Genomic DNA, 15034 nt, shown 5'->3' on the forward strand with positions numbered 1-15034 from the left:
CACACAATGTATTGTTTTCTGTGAATGGAGTAGGATGTGGAATTGAGTGACGGAACTCCTCCTCTATTCACAGATCTCAAACAGAACAGAATAGTTGCCCCCCCCCCCCTCCCCCCAAAAATAAATAAAAAAAAAACTTTAGATTTTAATTATTACATTTATTTTTAAAAACAACTAGTGAGGGTGAAAAAATGTGTGTGGTGAACAGCGCTATACTCAAATAACTAATTATGAAGTGCAAACAGTACAAATAAATGAAATAAATGAAACCGAGGAACCATCGGATTCACTCCAATGGAACATGCGCAATCAATCAGTCAAAAATTGTGCATAAAATTAATGTGATCAAACATATCAACTGAGCGAAAATAAAATAAAATGGAATTAAATGCCCAAATGGTCAAAACAAAATGCCAAAAAGTCCAAAAACAGGGGGTCATCCAATTTTTTCTGATTTTGATTATTCCAATTAGGGTTGCATAGATACTAGTATCAGTGCCGATACCGAGTATTTGCACAAGTATTGGCACTCTTGCAAATGCAGGGTACCTGAAACCGATTCTTTCAGGCTCCGTTCTTTGATCTCCCCAGTGTTAAAGAAGTCCGGTAATTGGAGCTGTCAAAAAGAAAAAGCATCCGGCAATGTTTATTAACAACATTACTCAGCCCCGAAACAATAAAAAAAAAAGTTTTGTTTGCTTTGTTAGTGAATATTTTAACACATATATATTAACATATATTTACACATTTCACATTAAAAAAGCGCTAAATTAAAAAAAATCTATTTATTTACCATTCAGCTGTCAGTACCATAGCTGAAGTTAAAACAAAACAGTTGCGGTAGGTATCAGTAAACGGTAACGGAGAGTACTTAAAAAAGTATCGGTACTTGTACTCATTGTAAAAAAAATGGTACCGGTGCAACCCTAATTTCAATGCTTAAGTGACTATAGGAATCCTCCACCAACACCAAGCAAAGACCCTACTCTCCAGATGAAGATGATCCCTATTACAGAGATCATAACACACATGTTTTTACTTTATTGGTTTTCACAACTTTGGAACGGGCAGCTGAATTTACAATTTATAAATTTCTTATATGCGCGGGTAGGGAGAAATATATAACTATTCCCCTATCACACAACTAGTGAGGGTACCTGCATTGGACATGGTGTCAGCCTCCTATAATTCCCTATATAATAATGCTTAGACTGGGGGAAGGAGAAGCAGAATAAAAAGTCATGATGCTGCGGGATTCGCTTCTAATAGCATTTTTCCCCCTTTCCCCCTCCTCATTATTCCACCCCCGCCTTCTTTTTTCTTTTTGTTTTTTCTACCCTTTTCTGACTTCCAGAACCTCTCTTCCTCTCTTCTACAATTCAGTAGGATTTTGAATACAACCCCCCCCCCCCCCATTGGAGATTTTCATTGTAGGAACGTGCTCTCTAGCTCCTTGCGCCCTTGGCCCTTTTTGGACTTAGGGCTTATGAGAGGGAAGGGAGTGGACTAGGATGGTCGTTGTCTGTTCATGGGAGAATTAGAGATCTAAATATCAACTCCTTTGTTCTCTGTTTCTGCGATTTTCAAACCTATAGATCTGCTTGTGTTCTGGCTATTTAAGTAGGCATCCCCAACTTATATGATAGCATTCATTGCAGGTCTTTGTTTTGTTTTTATCCTGGTTTGGTGACTTCATTTGATCAACCCCACTTCCTTACAGGAACTGCTGATGTTGCATTTTGTATTTCCTTGTGAATTAGTACTACATTTGGAATATCTCCATTGTACATCCTTGTTTTTCTAATAAACTATTTATGCAAAAACAGAAAAAAAAAAAGCCAGTTCGTTGTGCTACAGTGCCAGTTTTGCCAAGCTACCAGATTGAAATTTACTGACACGACACCCAGAATTTCCTGGCACAGCCAAGTTTTTACTGGCATTTCCAAAAGTTCCAAAATTACAGTGCAAATTTTAGTATTTAGGCTACAAACAAGTACAATATGCAATTAGCAATGTGATTTAAGGTAGATAAATAGGGCAAAAAACATATTTCTTATTTTATTTTCAATATAGTAAGTAAGTAGCTCAGGAAAATGACTCAAGAAGGCAAGAAATGAGAATAGGAAGGCACACACACACATGACGTTGACTCTTGATCCCTTCAGTCCACTCCAGTCTAAACAGCACTGACGGTCCCACTCCCGACCTGCCCTGCACTTGTTCTGCAGACCCACACACAAGGCTCTGACCGCTCTGTTTGGTCCCTTGCACCATGACATCACATGACACGCTCGGGCACCGCCTCCACCAGAGCTGCCCGAACACACTATAGCAAGGACTCAGATGGTCTCGGCCGGCTCTGGACCGAGCCGAACATCACAACCATATTTTTTACTGGCAACTCTTTCCTTTTACTGGCATTTACTGGTAGGAGAAAATTTCCTGTTTTTTACTGACTGCCAGTAAAAATACTGACGGTTGGCAACACTGTACAGTGCTCATGAACTAACAAAAAACCTGCTAATAGATGGAGAAAACAAAATATAGACTTGGTTCAGTAAAGTCAGGTCTCCAGTCTGGCTTTGCTATGTGACAGGGCTTTGTAAATCTCAGGAATAAATGGACAGAGTTTAGAATCCTTCGGCAAGTAATATATCTATAATTTATATATTCCATCCATTTAGCTGTTTGCTTGGAGTTCAGCTTATACAAATTGTTAAAACCTTGTTGCCATTTCTTCATATTTTCTATTTACCCAACAGTCCTTCTAGCCTTGAACCAAGTCAGTGGCAGGAAAAATGATTTATCAGAGATCTTTGTTCCAGCTTAACTGGAAAAGAACTGAATGTGATTTCTGGTTTTTATTTAGTACTTCCAGTGATAGGTACATTTATAAGGATTCTGTAACTATCAGCAGTAGCTTTAGAAGCCCATAAACAACATGCTCGTTTGTTCCCTTCAGTGGGAGATGTTTATTGCCTCATATAATATGTGTACACCAAGGATGTAGTTATTGATTGAACAAGAAAAGTTAGTTAGAAGCCTTTTATTTAACGAGTAGATGTGTCCATAGCTTCTACAAACACTGCTGTGTATGTAGAGGCAACTGTCCTTTAAGAGCACCAGTAGTGCTAGAGAAAACAGTAAAACATGAAGCTAAAAAGTGACATAGAAAAAAAACGCAAAGAAGTTCTAATTTTTCCTTACTTCATAAAAAAACAAACAAAAAAAAATATTTTAGCCATAGATACACTTCTAAGCAGAACCCTAGTATGCAGTAATCTACACTATATTACCAAAACTATTTGGACACTTGCCTTTATCTGGTTGAGGTCAGACCTCTGTGTAGGTCAGTCAAGTTCTTCCACCACAATCTCGCTCATCTTTGTTTTTATGGACCTTGCTTTGTGCACTGGTCCAACTCAATTGGTGGGGGGTTTATGGTGTGGGGTTGTTTTCAGGGTTTGGGCTTGACCCCTTAGTTCCAGAACTCTTAAAGCATCAGCATACCAAGACATTTTGGACAATTTCATGCTCCCAACTTTGTGGGGACAGTTTGGGGATGGTCCCTTCCTGTCCCAACATGACTTCGCACCAGTGTACAAAACAAGGTCCATAAAAACATGGACAAGTGAGTTTGAGGTGGAGGAACTTGACTGGCCTGCACAGTGTCCTGTCGGAGACTGCTAGCCAGGCCTTCTTGTCCACATCAGTGTGTTACCTCACAAATGTGCTTCTGGAAGAATGGTAAAACATTCCCATAGACACACTCCTAATTATTGTGGACAGCCTTTCCAGAAGATTTGAAGCTGTTATAGCTGTAAAGGGTAGGCCAAATTAAATTTGAAGCCTATGGACTAAGACTGGGAATGCAATCAAAGTTCATGTGTGTGTGTAAAAGCAGGCATCCCAATACTTTTGGTAATATAGTGTATATTTTTTATACTTCCCCTTTGCCTGCTACCCAGTTTTTCGGCCCCATTTTTAATATTTATCTGAGGCTGTCTACCTGAATACAACAGCGAAAAAGAGGTTGCATGGCCATCCTTGGTCTTGTTCATCCTGCTGTGCATTGGCTGCTGGTAGGAGTCAGGTGCAGCCAACACAGCTCCTTATCTTGATTGCTCACACAGATGCTGCCGCACAGTAACTTTCCTAATCCAGCAATAGCTTCTCTACATAAGTTCACATAGGATAGCCCTAATTGAGTCCATTCAAGTTTCTTATTTTAACTGAAGCCCTAATGAAGGGGGAGTTTTTTCCAAATGTGTTGGCTATTTTTTTTTTTTTTGTGTAAACCAATAAATTTATTTAGACTCTTTCATCATTTGTTCTGACGCTCTTTCAAATGATACATTTTCTTCTGGTAACCTGCCGGGTATCCATTGGAGGATAGTCCTGCTTATTGTGAGCATCCCAACCTGAGCTAGTGAGCTCTCTGGATGTTTTCGTGTGAATTTTACATGACAGCCTTTGATTTCTTTGTATGTCCTTTAGATGTATTTGTATATACTGTATATTTTGTCCTTATTATTCTGTTCAGTGGATGTGTACATTCTCTACTGTTTGGAATGTCTACATGGCCTCGGTTTGTTTTTTTATTTATTTTTTATGTAAAGTTTGCTAGCACAATTTAACGCACTTTCTGTGAGCCCAAGTCATCCTGCATCTGTCCTGTGACTGGTCAGTGCAAGGAGAAGCAGCATAGTGATGAGTTTATCACTTTGTCACTCTGCTTTCTTTTCCTATTAGCATGCTTCCTGTGGGCATATTTCATAAAAAAAATACATTTAATGATTTATTAATGATTACAGAGATGCGCTAATTTGTGTCTTCCATATCTTCCTAGATCTTCCTATATCTTCCTAGAGTACATTTTAAGCTAAGGATTAATTTGATTTTAATTTATTTGATTTTTTTTAATAGCAGTAAAGAAACAAAAAACTATTTTGTGTGTTTCTGTTTTACAGGTTTAGACTTGAGGCAAGCACAGGTCATCGCCCTATCATCCGGCACCAAATGTATCAGTGGAGAATATCTCAATGACCAAGGCCTGGCGGTCAATGACTGCCATGCAGAAGTTGTAGTAAGAAGGGCCTTCATCCACTTCCTCTACACTCAGCTGGAGCTCCATCTGAGGTAAATTGAAATCTGCTGACAACAAGACATGTTATATGATCTACAGGGGGAGAAGTCTGTCCTCTAGATGTCTGATCCACACTTCTTTCATGAAGCTATTTATTTGTTCTCTGGTTTTGAGTGACCAACGCACGGAGGAAGTAGGCAAAGCAATTTAATATGCTTTCATCTTTCAGTGTTTGGTCCATGAAAGCGGATTTCCTTTCATGAGGAATTAGATTAGTGCAAGTCGAGGGACACTTTTAGATATTTGTTTACATAATTCATGAAGAACTTAGAAATGAACTGACTGAACGCTTGATAGAAAACTAGATTTGCCTTCTCCTGTGGTGACGAGATTTAGGCTATTTACTTTTTGCTCTGTACTGAAAACGTCCTTGTGTTTCAGATGTAGTGAAGCTAATACAGACTTATAGAGCAAAATAATCCACAGCCCATGGATAGTAACTGGCATTTAAACACGGTTTCTACTAATTTGTATTCCCTTCTTGGGATTTGGAAGTTGTTTCAGTGGATGTAAAAAAATAAGTTTTGTCTTTCCTTCCTAAAGTGAGATTCCAAGCTATATCTAAGTACTCTTAAAAATGCCCCTCCCCAGGGGCGTAACTATAGGGGGTGCAGCAGTCGCGACCGCAACTGGGCCCTGTGCTGCAGGGGGCCCATGCAGCCCCCTCTACATATGGCCGGCAGCAGCATAGGCAGCTAGGGGTACCAGTGCACCATACACACGGGTGGGTGAAGGGTGACTAGCAGAGCTCCGACTATCGCACTGGCTGCTCTTTAGTTGTGCATTCCCTGCATGATCTGTGTCCTCGCCTGGCTCCTCAGAGTACCCCTCTCCTGCTCCATGCATTGCCGCTCAGTCCGATGTCTGTTCCTCCCAGCCAGAGTCTGCCCCCCCCCCCCAAATCCGGTCCACACTGCAATGCATACTTCTCCCGGGTAAACAAACTTTAAGCATCCAGATGCAGTGCAGCCCCGGAGGACACTGCAGGCTTGTCTGCCAGCCCCCCTCCTCACCCGTCATACACAGATGATGAAAGGTCTTTCTGGGAGATATGCTGATCACCCGTCCAGCACACTGGATGGAGCCCAGGCCAACATGGATGAGTGCGTGGCCGTCAGCTTGGTCATGGTGAGTGAGAGGACCCCATCCCCCACACACCATTACATACCCCCTCCATCTCCCCCTGGGGACAGGGACCCCATCCTGCCTAGGGACAGTCCCCCAATGGGGCACCTAAAAATAAAAAAAAACTATTAAAAAAAACTACTGATGCCAGTGGTGGAACTATAGGGCTCACAAAGGTCATACCTGTGACCACGCCCTGGAGTTCCACCGCCGGACTCGGAGGGAAGGGCCCTGGCTTGGGTTCAGGGGTGCCCTTCATGGTTTCTTGCATCGGGGCCCTGAAGGTTCTAGTTACGCCACTGCCCCTCCCCCTTCTAACACCTATTCTGACTAACCTCTGTAAGAAAGATGTACATTATCTCACAAAAGTGAGTACACCCCTCACATTTTTTGTAAATATTTTATTATAGCTTATTATGTGACAACACTGAAGAAATTACACTTTAGTGTAAAGTAGTAGGTGTACAGCTTGTATAACAGTGTACATGTGCTGTCGCCTCAAAATAACTCACAGCCATTAATGTCTAAACCACTGGCAACAAAATTGAGTACACCCCTAAGTGAAAATGTCCAAATTCGGTCCAATTAGCCATTTTCCCTCTCATATGACTCGTTAGTGTTACAAGGTCTCAGGTGTGAATGGGGAGCAGGTGTGTTAAGTCTGGCTGAGAACTCTCTCAGGATCTGAAAAAAAGAATTGTTGCTCTACATAAAGATGCCCTAGGCTATAAGAAGATTGCCAAGACCCTGAAACTGAGCTGCGGCATGGTGGCCAAGACCATACAGCAGTTTAACAGGACAGTTTACATGCCTAGCCATGGTCGACCAAAGAAGTTGAGTGCACGTGCTCAGCATCATATCCAGAGGTTGTGTTTGGGAAATAGACATATGAGTGCTGCCTGCTTTGCTGCAGAGGTTGAAGGGATAGGGGATCGGCCTGTCAGTGATCAGACCATATGCCGCACGCTGCATCAAATTGGTCTGCGTGGCTGTCATCCCAGAAGGAAGCTTCTTAAGATGATGCACAAGAAAGCCCACAAACAGTTTGCTGAAGACAAGCAGACTAAGGTCATGGATTACTGGAACCATGTCCTGTGGTATGATGAGATCAAGATAAGCGTATTTGGTTCAGCTGGTGTCAAGCTTGTGTGGTGGCAACCAGGTGAGTACAAAGGCAAGTGTGTCTTGCCTACAGTCAAGCATGGTGGTGGGAGTGTCATGGTGTGGGGCTGCATGAGTTCTGCTGACACTGGGGAGCTACAGTCCATTGAGGGAACCATGAATGCCAACATGCACTCTGACATAATGAAGCTAAGCAGGATCCCCTCCCTTCAGGAACTGGGCCACAGGGCAGTATTCCAACATGATAACGACTCTAAACACACCTCCAAGATGCCACTGCCTTACTAAAGAAGCTAAAGGTAAAGGTGATGGACTGACCAAGCATGTCTCCAGACCTAAACCCTATTGAGCATCGGTGGGGCATCCTCAAATGGAAGGTGGATGAGCGCAAGGTCTCTAACATCCACCAGCTCTATGATGTCGTCATGAAGGAGTGGAAGAGGACTCCACTTGCAACCTGTGAAGCTCTGGTGAAGTACATGCCGAAGAGGATTATGGCAGTGCTGGAAAATAATGGTGGCCACACAAAATATTGACATTTTGGGCCCAATTTGGATATTTTCACTTAGGGGAGTAATCACTTTTGTTGCCAGCGGTTTAGATGTTAATGACTGTGTGTTGATTATTTTGAGGGGACAGCAAATTTAAACTGTTATACAAGCTATACACTCACTGCTTTACATTGTAGCAAAGTGTAATTTCTTCAGTGTTGTCACATGGAAAGATATAATAAAATATTTACAAAAATGTGAGAGGTGCACTCACTTTTGTGAGATACCGTATATACTTATCTATTTTCAGCCCTCTCCAGTATGGTCACAATATCCCCTATGTCAGACAGTGGTGGCTGCAGGGGAGAGGAGTGAATGCTTGACAATAGCTGGCAATGCCTGGGAGCGGTGATGTCATCCATAGATAGGTTACTAAGACCACTCCATTGCTGGCGCCTCCTCCTCTCTGCTGCAGTCATCACCGGCTTCCACAGGGGAGCAGGATCATGTGATTGTTATTGACAAATCCCAATGTTACTGATTGATCTTGAAATTAGTACAATCTGTTGCGGTGGAAAACACAATCATATCACATGTCTATATTGCTAAAATCACTATATGTATGAACTACAATATATATTTTTTTATATTCTGAGGAATGTTGTGTTTCTGCCAATAAACTGATCAATATCCCACCATATGAAAAAGTCATGTGTGCATGGCCACCTCTAATTTCATACACTTCAATCAATTTCTATTGAAAATTTTGATCGGATTGGCAGAATACTGTGGTCCGTGTATGGTGGATCACTCGATAAGCATCGGTTTATGGTTTTCTGCTAATAAATCCAATGGATATCCAATCATTTGGAAAATCAATGAGTGTATAGTCACCTTTAAAGTATCAATGACTGATTGTTAATCTCAGACATGAAATATGAACAAAGCATATCCCTTTATAGTGTGTACTTGTCTTAATTAAGAGCACTAAGTGCCATTTCTGTCTGCTGCTTTGTTCCTCTGCTATCAGCATGAATCACTTCTGACAAGTTTCCCTGACACCAAGAGACATTCTTTGCTGAGCTCTGCCGTATGTCATTTCAGCTTTCCACCCCCTTTTTCAGCTTAGACAGGCTTTATAAATTCTGCAATTTGAATGGCTGTAGGGGAGAAAAGACTGCAGATAAACAGTTACAACGTACATAGGATTTGTTTCATCTCTGTGAGGATAGTCACTTTACTAGGTATATGTAAGGGTTTACAACTACTTTATTATATAACATTTTTACATGTGTTTTATATGACATTAGAATTAGTTAACCCCTTTGTGATCATACCCAAATGTAAAATACCCCTAATAAATGCAAAAATGCAAAACACTCTTTTAGTTCTGTGTTGAAATGATATAAACTTGCAATGTTTTTAGTCCAAACTCCATTCAACCAGATGGTCTCAAAAGGTGTGAAATCCCGGAGCTGAGCTCTAACCGTTAACTGTCTAATGAGAGAACTTTTATATATTTCTTCTTCTAAAATAAGCAGAGGCTGATATTTAAATGTTGGCCAGATACTGGCAAGCTGAACTGAAAAGAATAAAAAAAACCTTGCTAGAGGCGAATAATCTTGAACTTTGAAAAGCTTGTAAATAATAGTATGACCATTAGGGGGAGGATCGTCTCCTCGAAACACATGCCCCAAGATCCATTACGCTCTAACATAAGAAGGAGCAGACCAGAGCAGAGACCTGATTGGCACCCTGACTGGAGAAGGTCCCTCCCATTTCTGGCAACAGTGTTTACCAGGACACCAGGGGCAGCAGTTCTTAGAGACGTTCTCATGCTCAATGCTTGTCATCCTTCCACAATTGTAAATGCATTATATATTGTTTTAGTTTTTACTCACCAATAAAAGTAAGGACTACAATATAAGGCTGTCGGCACCTCTCTCTTTCTTTTGTCTTTCTGACAAGCTCAATCCTGTGAATAATACAATTTTCTCCAACCCAGCTGCAGCTCTTCGATAATATCAAAATTAAACTTTGATATACACAATTAAAATTAGCTTGTGAGATCATTTTTTTGCTTCTTTAAACTCTCATAGATGACACTATAAAGCAGTAATTCTCAACCAGAGTTTCATGAAACCTTCGGTTTCCTCCAGAGGTTGTTAGGGATTCCTTGAGTTGTGGCTGATTGATCTCCCATCTGATGGTACCTGCAAAGATCTGAGTCCCATGCCACTTGGCAGAGCCAGTGGCATGACACTGCTGATCTTTTTAACATTTGCTTCAACTTTAAGTGCCTTCCGCTTCAACATGCTTTTTTGATGTGTTTTTGAAACTTTAATGAAGCTTGGCAGATGCCCTGGGTGTGTATTGATATCTCGTACAAATAGATTTCTCTAAAACAAAGCGAACTAAAGCTGAATAAAAGCCTAAGAAAAGCTGCAGGTGCTTCAAGCGAGCTTTGTCATAGACTTCTATGGAGGGTTTGAGGATGCTTTGAAGCACCACTAAGGCGACATGGATATAATTTTTGAAGTGAAGCAGAGCAAAGCAAATGCAGCGTGTGAACAGGACTGTAAGCTAACCATTTTATTTAGAAACAAGTGCTTTCATTGGCCTTCAGAGTCCTTTTAAAAATTGTGTCCAATGCCATGTTTAGAAGCAAGTGTAAACAATCCCTAAAACAATCCCGACAGCAAAGGTCTAACGGAACTAATCCATCGGACAATTTGACCGTGTGTGGGCTTCATCGGACCTTTGCTGTTGAAAAATCAGATGGACTTTAGATTTATAACATGTTTCAAATCTTTCTGACGGACTCGAGTCCAGTCGGAAAATCCGTTCGTCTGTATGCTAGTCCGACGGACGAAAACCCATGCTAGGGCAGCTATTGGCTATAAACTTCCTTATTCTAGTCCGGTCGTACGTCGTTACGTTCGAATCCATCGGACTTTGGTGTGATTGTGTGTGGCCAAGTCCATTCGTTCGGAAAGTCAGTCGGAACTCCACTGAAAAGTCAGTCGGGAAGACCGTCAGACCTAGTGTGCCAGAAAGTCCGGTCGTGTGTACACGGCATAAGGAACATTTTCTCAGTTCCATGAGACTCAAAAAAGTTCCTCTAGTGCAAAAAGGTTGAGAAACGCTGGTATAGAGGAACCACCACCAGCAGAGTTCAGAGTTGATCTCAAAATGATATGATCAGTGTCAGTATCCGAAGGGGAGTTTTCATATTAACAATAGAAATGAGCCCTGGTTCACAGCAATCACTGTAATTTCATTATGGCTTGTGACTTAATTTAAAGTTTTACTAAACCCAGGACCCTGCATTTACTATCTGATCTACCACAGTACACAGAACATGGACATGGAATTATTTGAGTAAATAGAAACTGCTAAACACCTAGTCTCATCAGCAGTATATAGCAGTCCTGTGATTTCTATCAGTTCCTTCCTGGGGAAGCTTGTAGGAGGGGTTTCATACTGAACTGAGCTGTCCTATGTGGCTGCAGAGCTCCTGACCCTCTGTCTGGACATGTCTGGACAGTGCTGATTGGCCCTGTGCTGATCACATGAACTCTCCCAAGAAAAAAACAACTGTCTAGCAGTACACACCAAACTGGGCATGTGCAGCCTGACTCCATAGGCTCTGTCTTATCCGGACTTGTCCAGGGGGATAGTGCAGGGAGGGGAAGATCTGTGCATAAAAGATCAAGCAGTCTTTTTACAAAATGCATAGGATTAACCCTTTAGGTTCCACAGTGAGTGTAACAAGCATGCTTTACTCCATATACAGACTGATTTTACGGTTGTGGGTTTAGTAACACTTTAACAGAAATCAATGTAAGTTGCAATGAAACTACAGAAAAATAGTGCAGGAACCTTTTTCAAAGTCACTGCGACTTGAGGCGCAATGATTTGAACAGTTCCATAGTCACAAATTGGGTACGACTTGTTATGCGATTCTAAACTGAACTGTAAAATCGCATTGGTGTGAACAAGGGGTTAATATCTTAGGAATTCAACTATTCAATCAATAGAAAGGCACCATAAAAATAACCTATAGCAAAGGGTAAACATTACTAAACAATGGCAATCTTTTATTAGGATCTTTGAGAGATATACAGTATGGCTGATGGTTGATTCATTCACTATCAGCTTAGGGCTGTGCAGGTTTTCACAATGCTCTATATTTTGTTTCCTTTTGGTTGTATTCAATTAGGATTTTCTTTTTGGACTTATAATTTATATGTATCTTTTAACCCTGACTAACTTTCACTTTTAAAAATAACGCTGTCTTCTTAACCGCACTGATTGAGTGAAACAGCGCAGTGTAACCATCAAGTTCCAATGTATGATATCACCTGTTTTTCCTAATGAACAAGCTATTAAAATATCTTTTGTGTCCAGAGAGACCATAGCAACAGAGAAGGCTAAGCTACTAGCCGTCACCTTGAAAGGTCCTTCTATGAACTTCTCCACCTCTTGTCTCCTTGCTGCACCATCGAAAATATCAACACAGTGTTTTTATCTTTTTGAAAAAGCCTTCATGTTTACCGTTTTATTAAAATTTGTGAGCTATTTGGACATGAAAAGTGTTATTAATAATAAATGGATGGTGTGAGGTAATTGCCTATTGACACACTGCTTTGATTCATGCTCATTATAAAAATGTATTTGAATAAATATGTCTTTCTATTCACAGCAAGCATAAAAGCGACTTGGAAAGGTCTGTTTTCGTCAGGTTAAAAGAAGGAGGTTTTCGGCTAAGAGATAATATTCTTTTCCACCTGTATATCAGTACGTCACCATGTGGAGATGCTCGACTTAATTCTCCCTATGAAATCACATCTGACTGTAAGTTTTTCGTATTATGGAATACTATTGTGGAAATGTTGTACCAATAAGTTAAAGGGGGTTTTCAGTGTTTGTATATAAAGGGTGTCCCAAAAGCCTCCATACATAGAACAAATTTAAAAAAACTCATATTATATTTAATGGACATTTGGCACCAAATGGAAATGTTGGTGCAAAAACCAAAAATTCAGGATGCACTGGGCCGAAAACCGAAACCAAAACTCTAGAAAAATATATTCTCATATATAATTGTATTATATTCAACATTTTAATTAGTATTATGAATTTAAATGAATATGAATTTATTGTCGGCCATTATCCCCACCTTTAGGCTCAGTTTCCACTACTGTGACCCCAAAGTAGTGCGATTTACAGTGCGACATTGCAATGCGATTTTTGTTGTGATTTGACACGACTTTGTGCGACTTTGATGTTCTGCGATTTAATCATAATGATGTAATACCTTATCCTGCTTAGTCATTTCCCCTACCACTTTCATTGTCACGTGTCGTATGGTGTTTAGCAAACATGTTGGCTATGCAATATGTTGGGTCTGCAGTCATTATGGCTGCTGTAGCAGCATTAATAGATGAAGAAGAGGATAACTGGAGGAGGAGAAGGCATAGGTTTTGGATTCATCCTGTCATCTCTGCGTGATTATGAAGACAAATTCTTCAACTACACATGGATGTCAATTAGAAGGTGAGAACATATGTTTATGTTAACTTGTATATGCTCCAAGATATATTTAGCAAAACGTGTAGAAGCATGGTCACTGTGACTCTTTTTCTAATTTGTATCTTTGAATAGCTAGAAGTGTTAACAAAAACCTGATTAAATGTTTAAAAATGGTCCATTTTTACATGTTCAATTTAGCTAATAGCCATATATTTTCTCTTTACAGTTTTGATGAATTGTTGGCTTACTCTATAGTCATCTAGAGCGACAAAACACCAGTTTCCGAAGGAGTATTCCGGCTGTTGAAAGACTCATTATAACATTGAGGTAACTTTTCATACCTACTTTTCTTCTTCGTACCTCATATGTGGCATTTGGAGAGCCACATCATTCTTTGATCCTCTTAATATGAATTGAAATAATAAATTTTAGCATGTTATTGTGGGTGTGATAGTTTTTACCATATTAATTGTCCCTCTACTTAACCAGTGTCTTTCTCCTGCTCCTCTTCTTCCTTCACTTCCTCAGGCACCTCCTTCCAAGCTCTTTTTTAGTTCTAATAAAGAAGTAGCTTATTTGTTACTATGCATCATTCTAATAAACTGTATTTACTTTGCCATTTTAGGTACCTGGCAACTGGACATTCCTTTGCAAGTTTGCATTTTGAATTCTTGGTTGGCAAAACTACTGCCAGCATGAAACCTGCAGAGACATCTGGAATGTTCTTAGGGATTTGGTTCCGAAGAAGCCCCCTCCTGAAGATTGGTGCCAGATAGCGGAAGTTTTCTGGGACTGATGCAATTTTTCAAATTGTGTCTGGGCAATTGACGGCAAACATATAAGAGTAGTGATGCCCATTGGTAGTGGAGCCAAATTCTTCAACTATAGAAGAGAAGAAGGGAAGACGAGAAGAGGGAAGGACGCAGAAGACCAGCCACCGCTAGCAAAAGAGCTGGAAGAAGATAGCGAAGGAGCCAGCAGAAGAACCGGAGAGCGGGAGAAGAGACCGGAGAGCACAGAGAAGAACCGGAGAGTGCGAAGAAGTTGGAAGAAGACCCCTGAAGTCAGAAGAAGACCCCCGGAGCTGCCTAATAAATGACTTTGAAAACTTGTGTTGTGTGTTATTTTGTTGACACTTTTTTCCTCAGGTGAATGGGTAGGGGTACGATATACTCCATACTCATCCACATAGGGTGGGGGACCGGGATCTGCGGGTCCCCTTTTTAAAGGGGGCTCCCGGATTCCAATAAGCCCCCCACCCACAGACCCTGACAACCAACCGCCAGGGTTTTCGGGAAGAGGCCCTTGTCCTCATCAACATGGGGACAAGGTGCTTTGGGGTGGTGGGGCTGCAGGGTGCCCCCCTTCCCCAAAGTACCCACCCCCCCATGTTGAGGGCATGCGGCCTGGTACTGCTCAGGAGGGGGGGGGGCGCTCGCTTGTCCCCATGCCTTTTCCTGACCAGCTGGGCTGCATGCTCGGATAGGAGTCTGGTATGGATTTTGGGGGGACCCCATGCCGTTTTTTCCACTTAGGGGCTTCTCCTTAAAATCCATACCAGACCTAAGGGCCTGGTATGCCCCTGGAGGGGAATCCATGCCAGCTTTATTAGAGG

The 15034-nt window shown here is 41.2% G+C and overlaps 1 protein-coding gene across 2 annotated transcripts in view; it reads left to right on the plus strand.

The window, feature by feature from the left end:
* ADARB2 (adenosine deaminase RNA specific B2 (inactive)) overlaps window positions 1-15034 on the plus strand; it is an 805999-nt gene that overhangs the window by 697456 nt on the left and 93509 nt on the right. For both annotated transcript variants that reach the window (XM_077491116.1, XM_077491117.1), the window contains exons 6-7: window positions 4971-5139; window positions 12590-12741. In XM_077491116.1, coding sequence (XP_077347242.1) covers window positions 4971-5139; window positions 12590-12741 — 321 coding nt within the window. The remainder of the gene's footprint in view (window positions 1-4970; window positions 5140-12589; window positions 12742-15034) is intronic.

Source organism: Lithobates pipiens, unplaced genomic scaffold, assembly GCF_037356315.1.
Source record: "Lithobates pipiens isolate NorthernLeopardFrog02 unplaced genomic scaffold, aLitPip1_a1.2 Scaffold_19, whole genome shotgun sequence".
In the NCBI taxonomy this organism is placed as follows: Eukaryota; Metazoa; Chordata; class Amphibia; order Anura; family Ranidae; genus Lithobates; species Lithobates pipiens.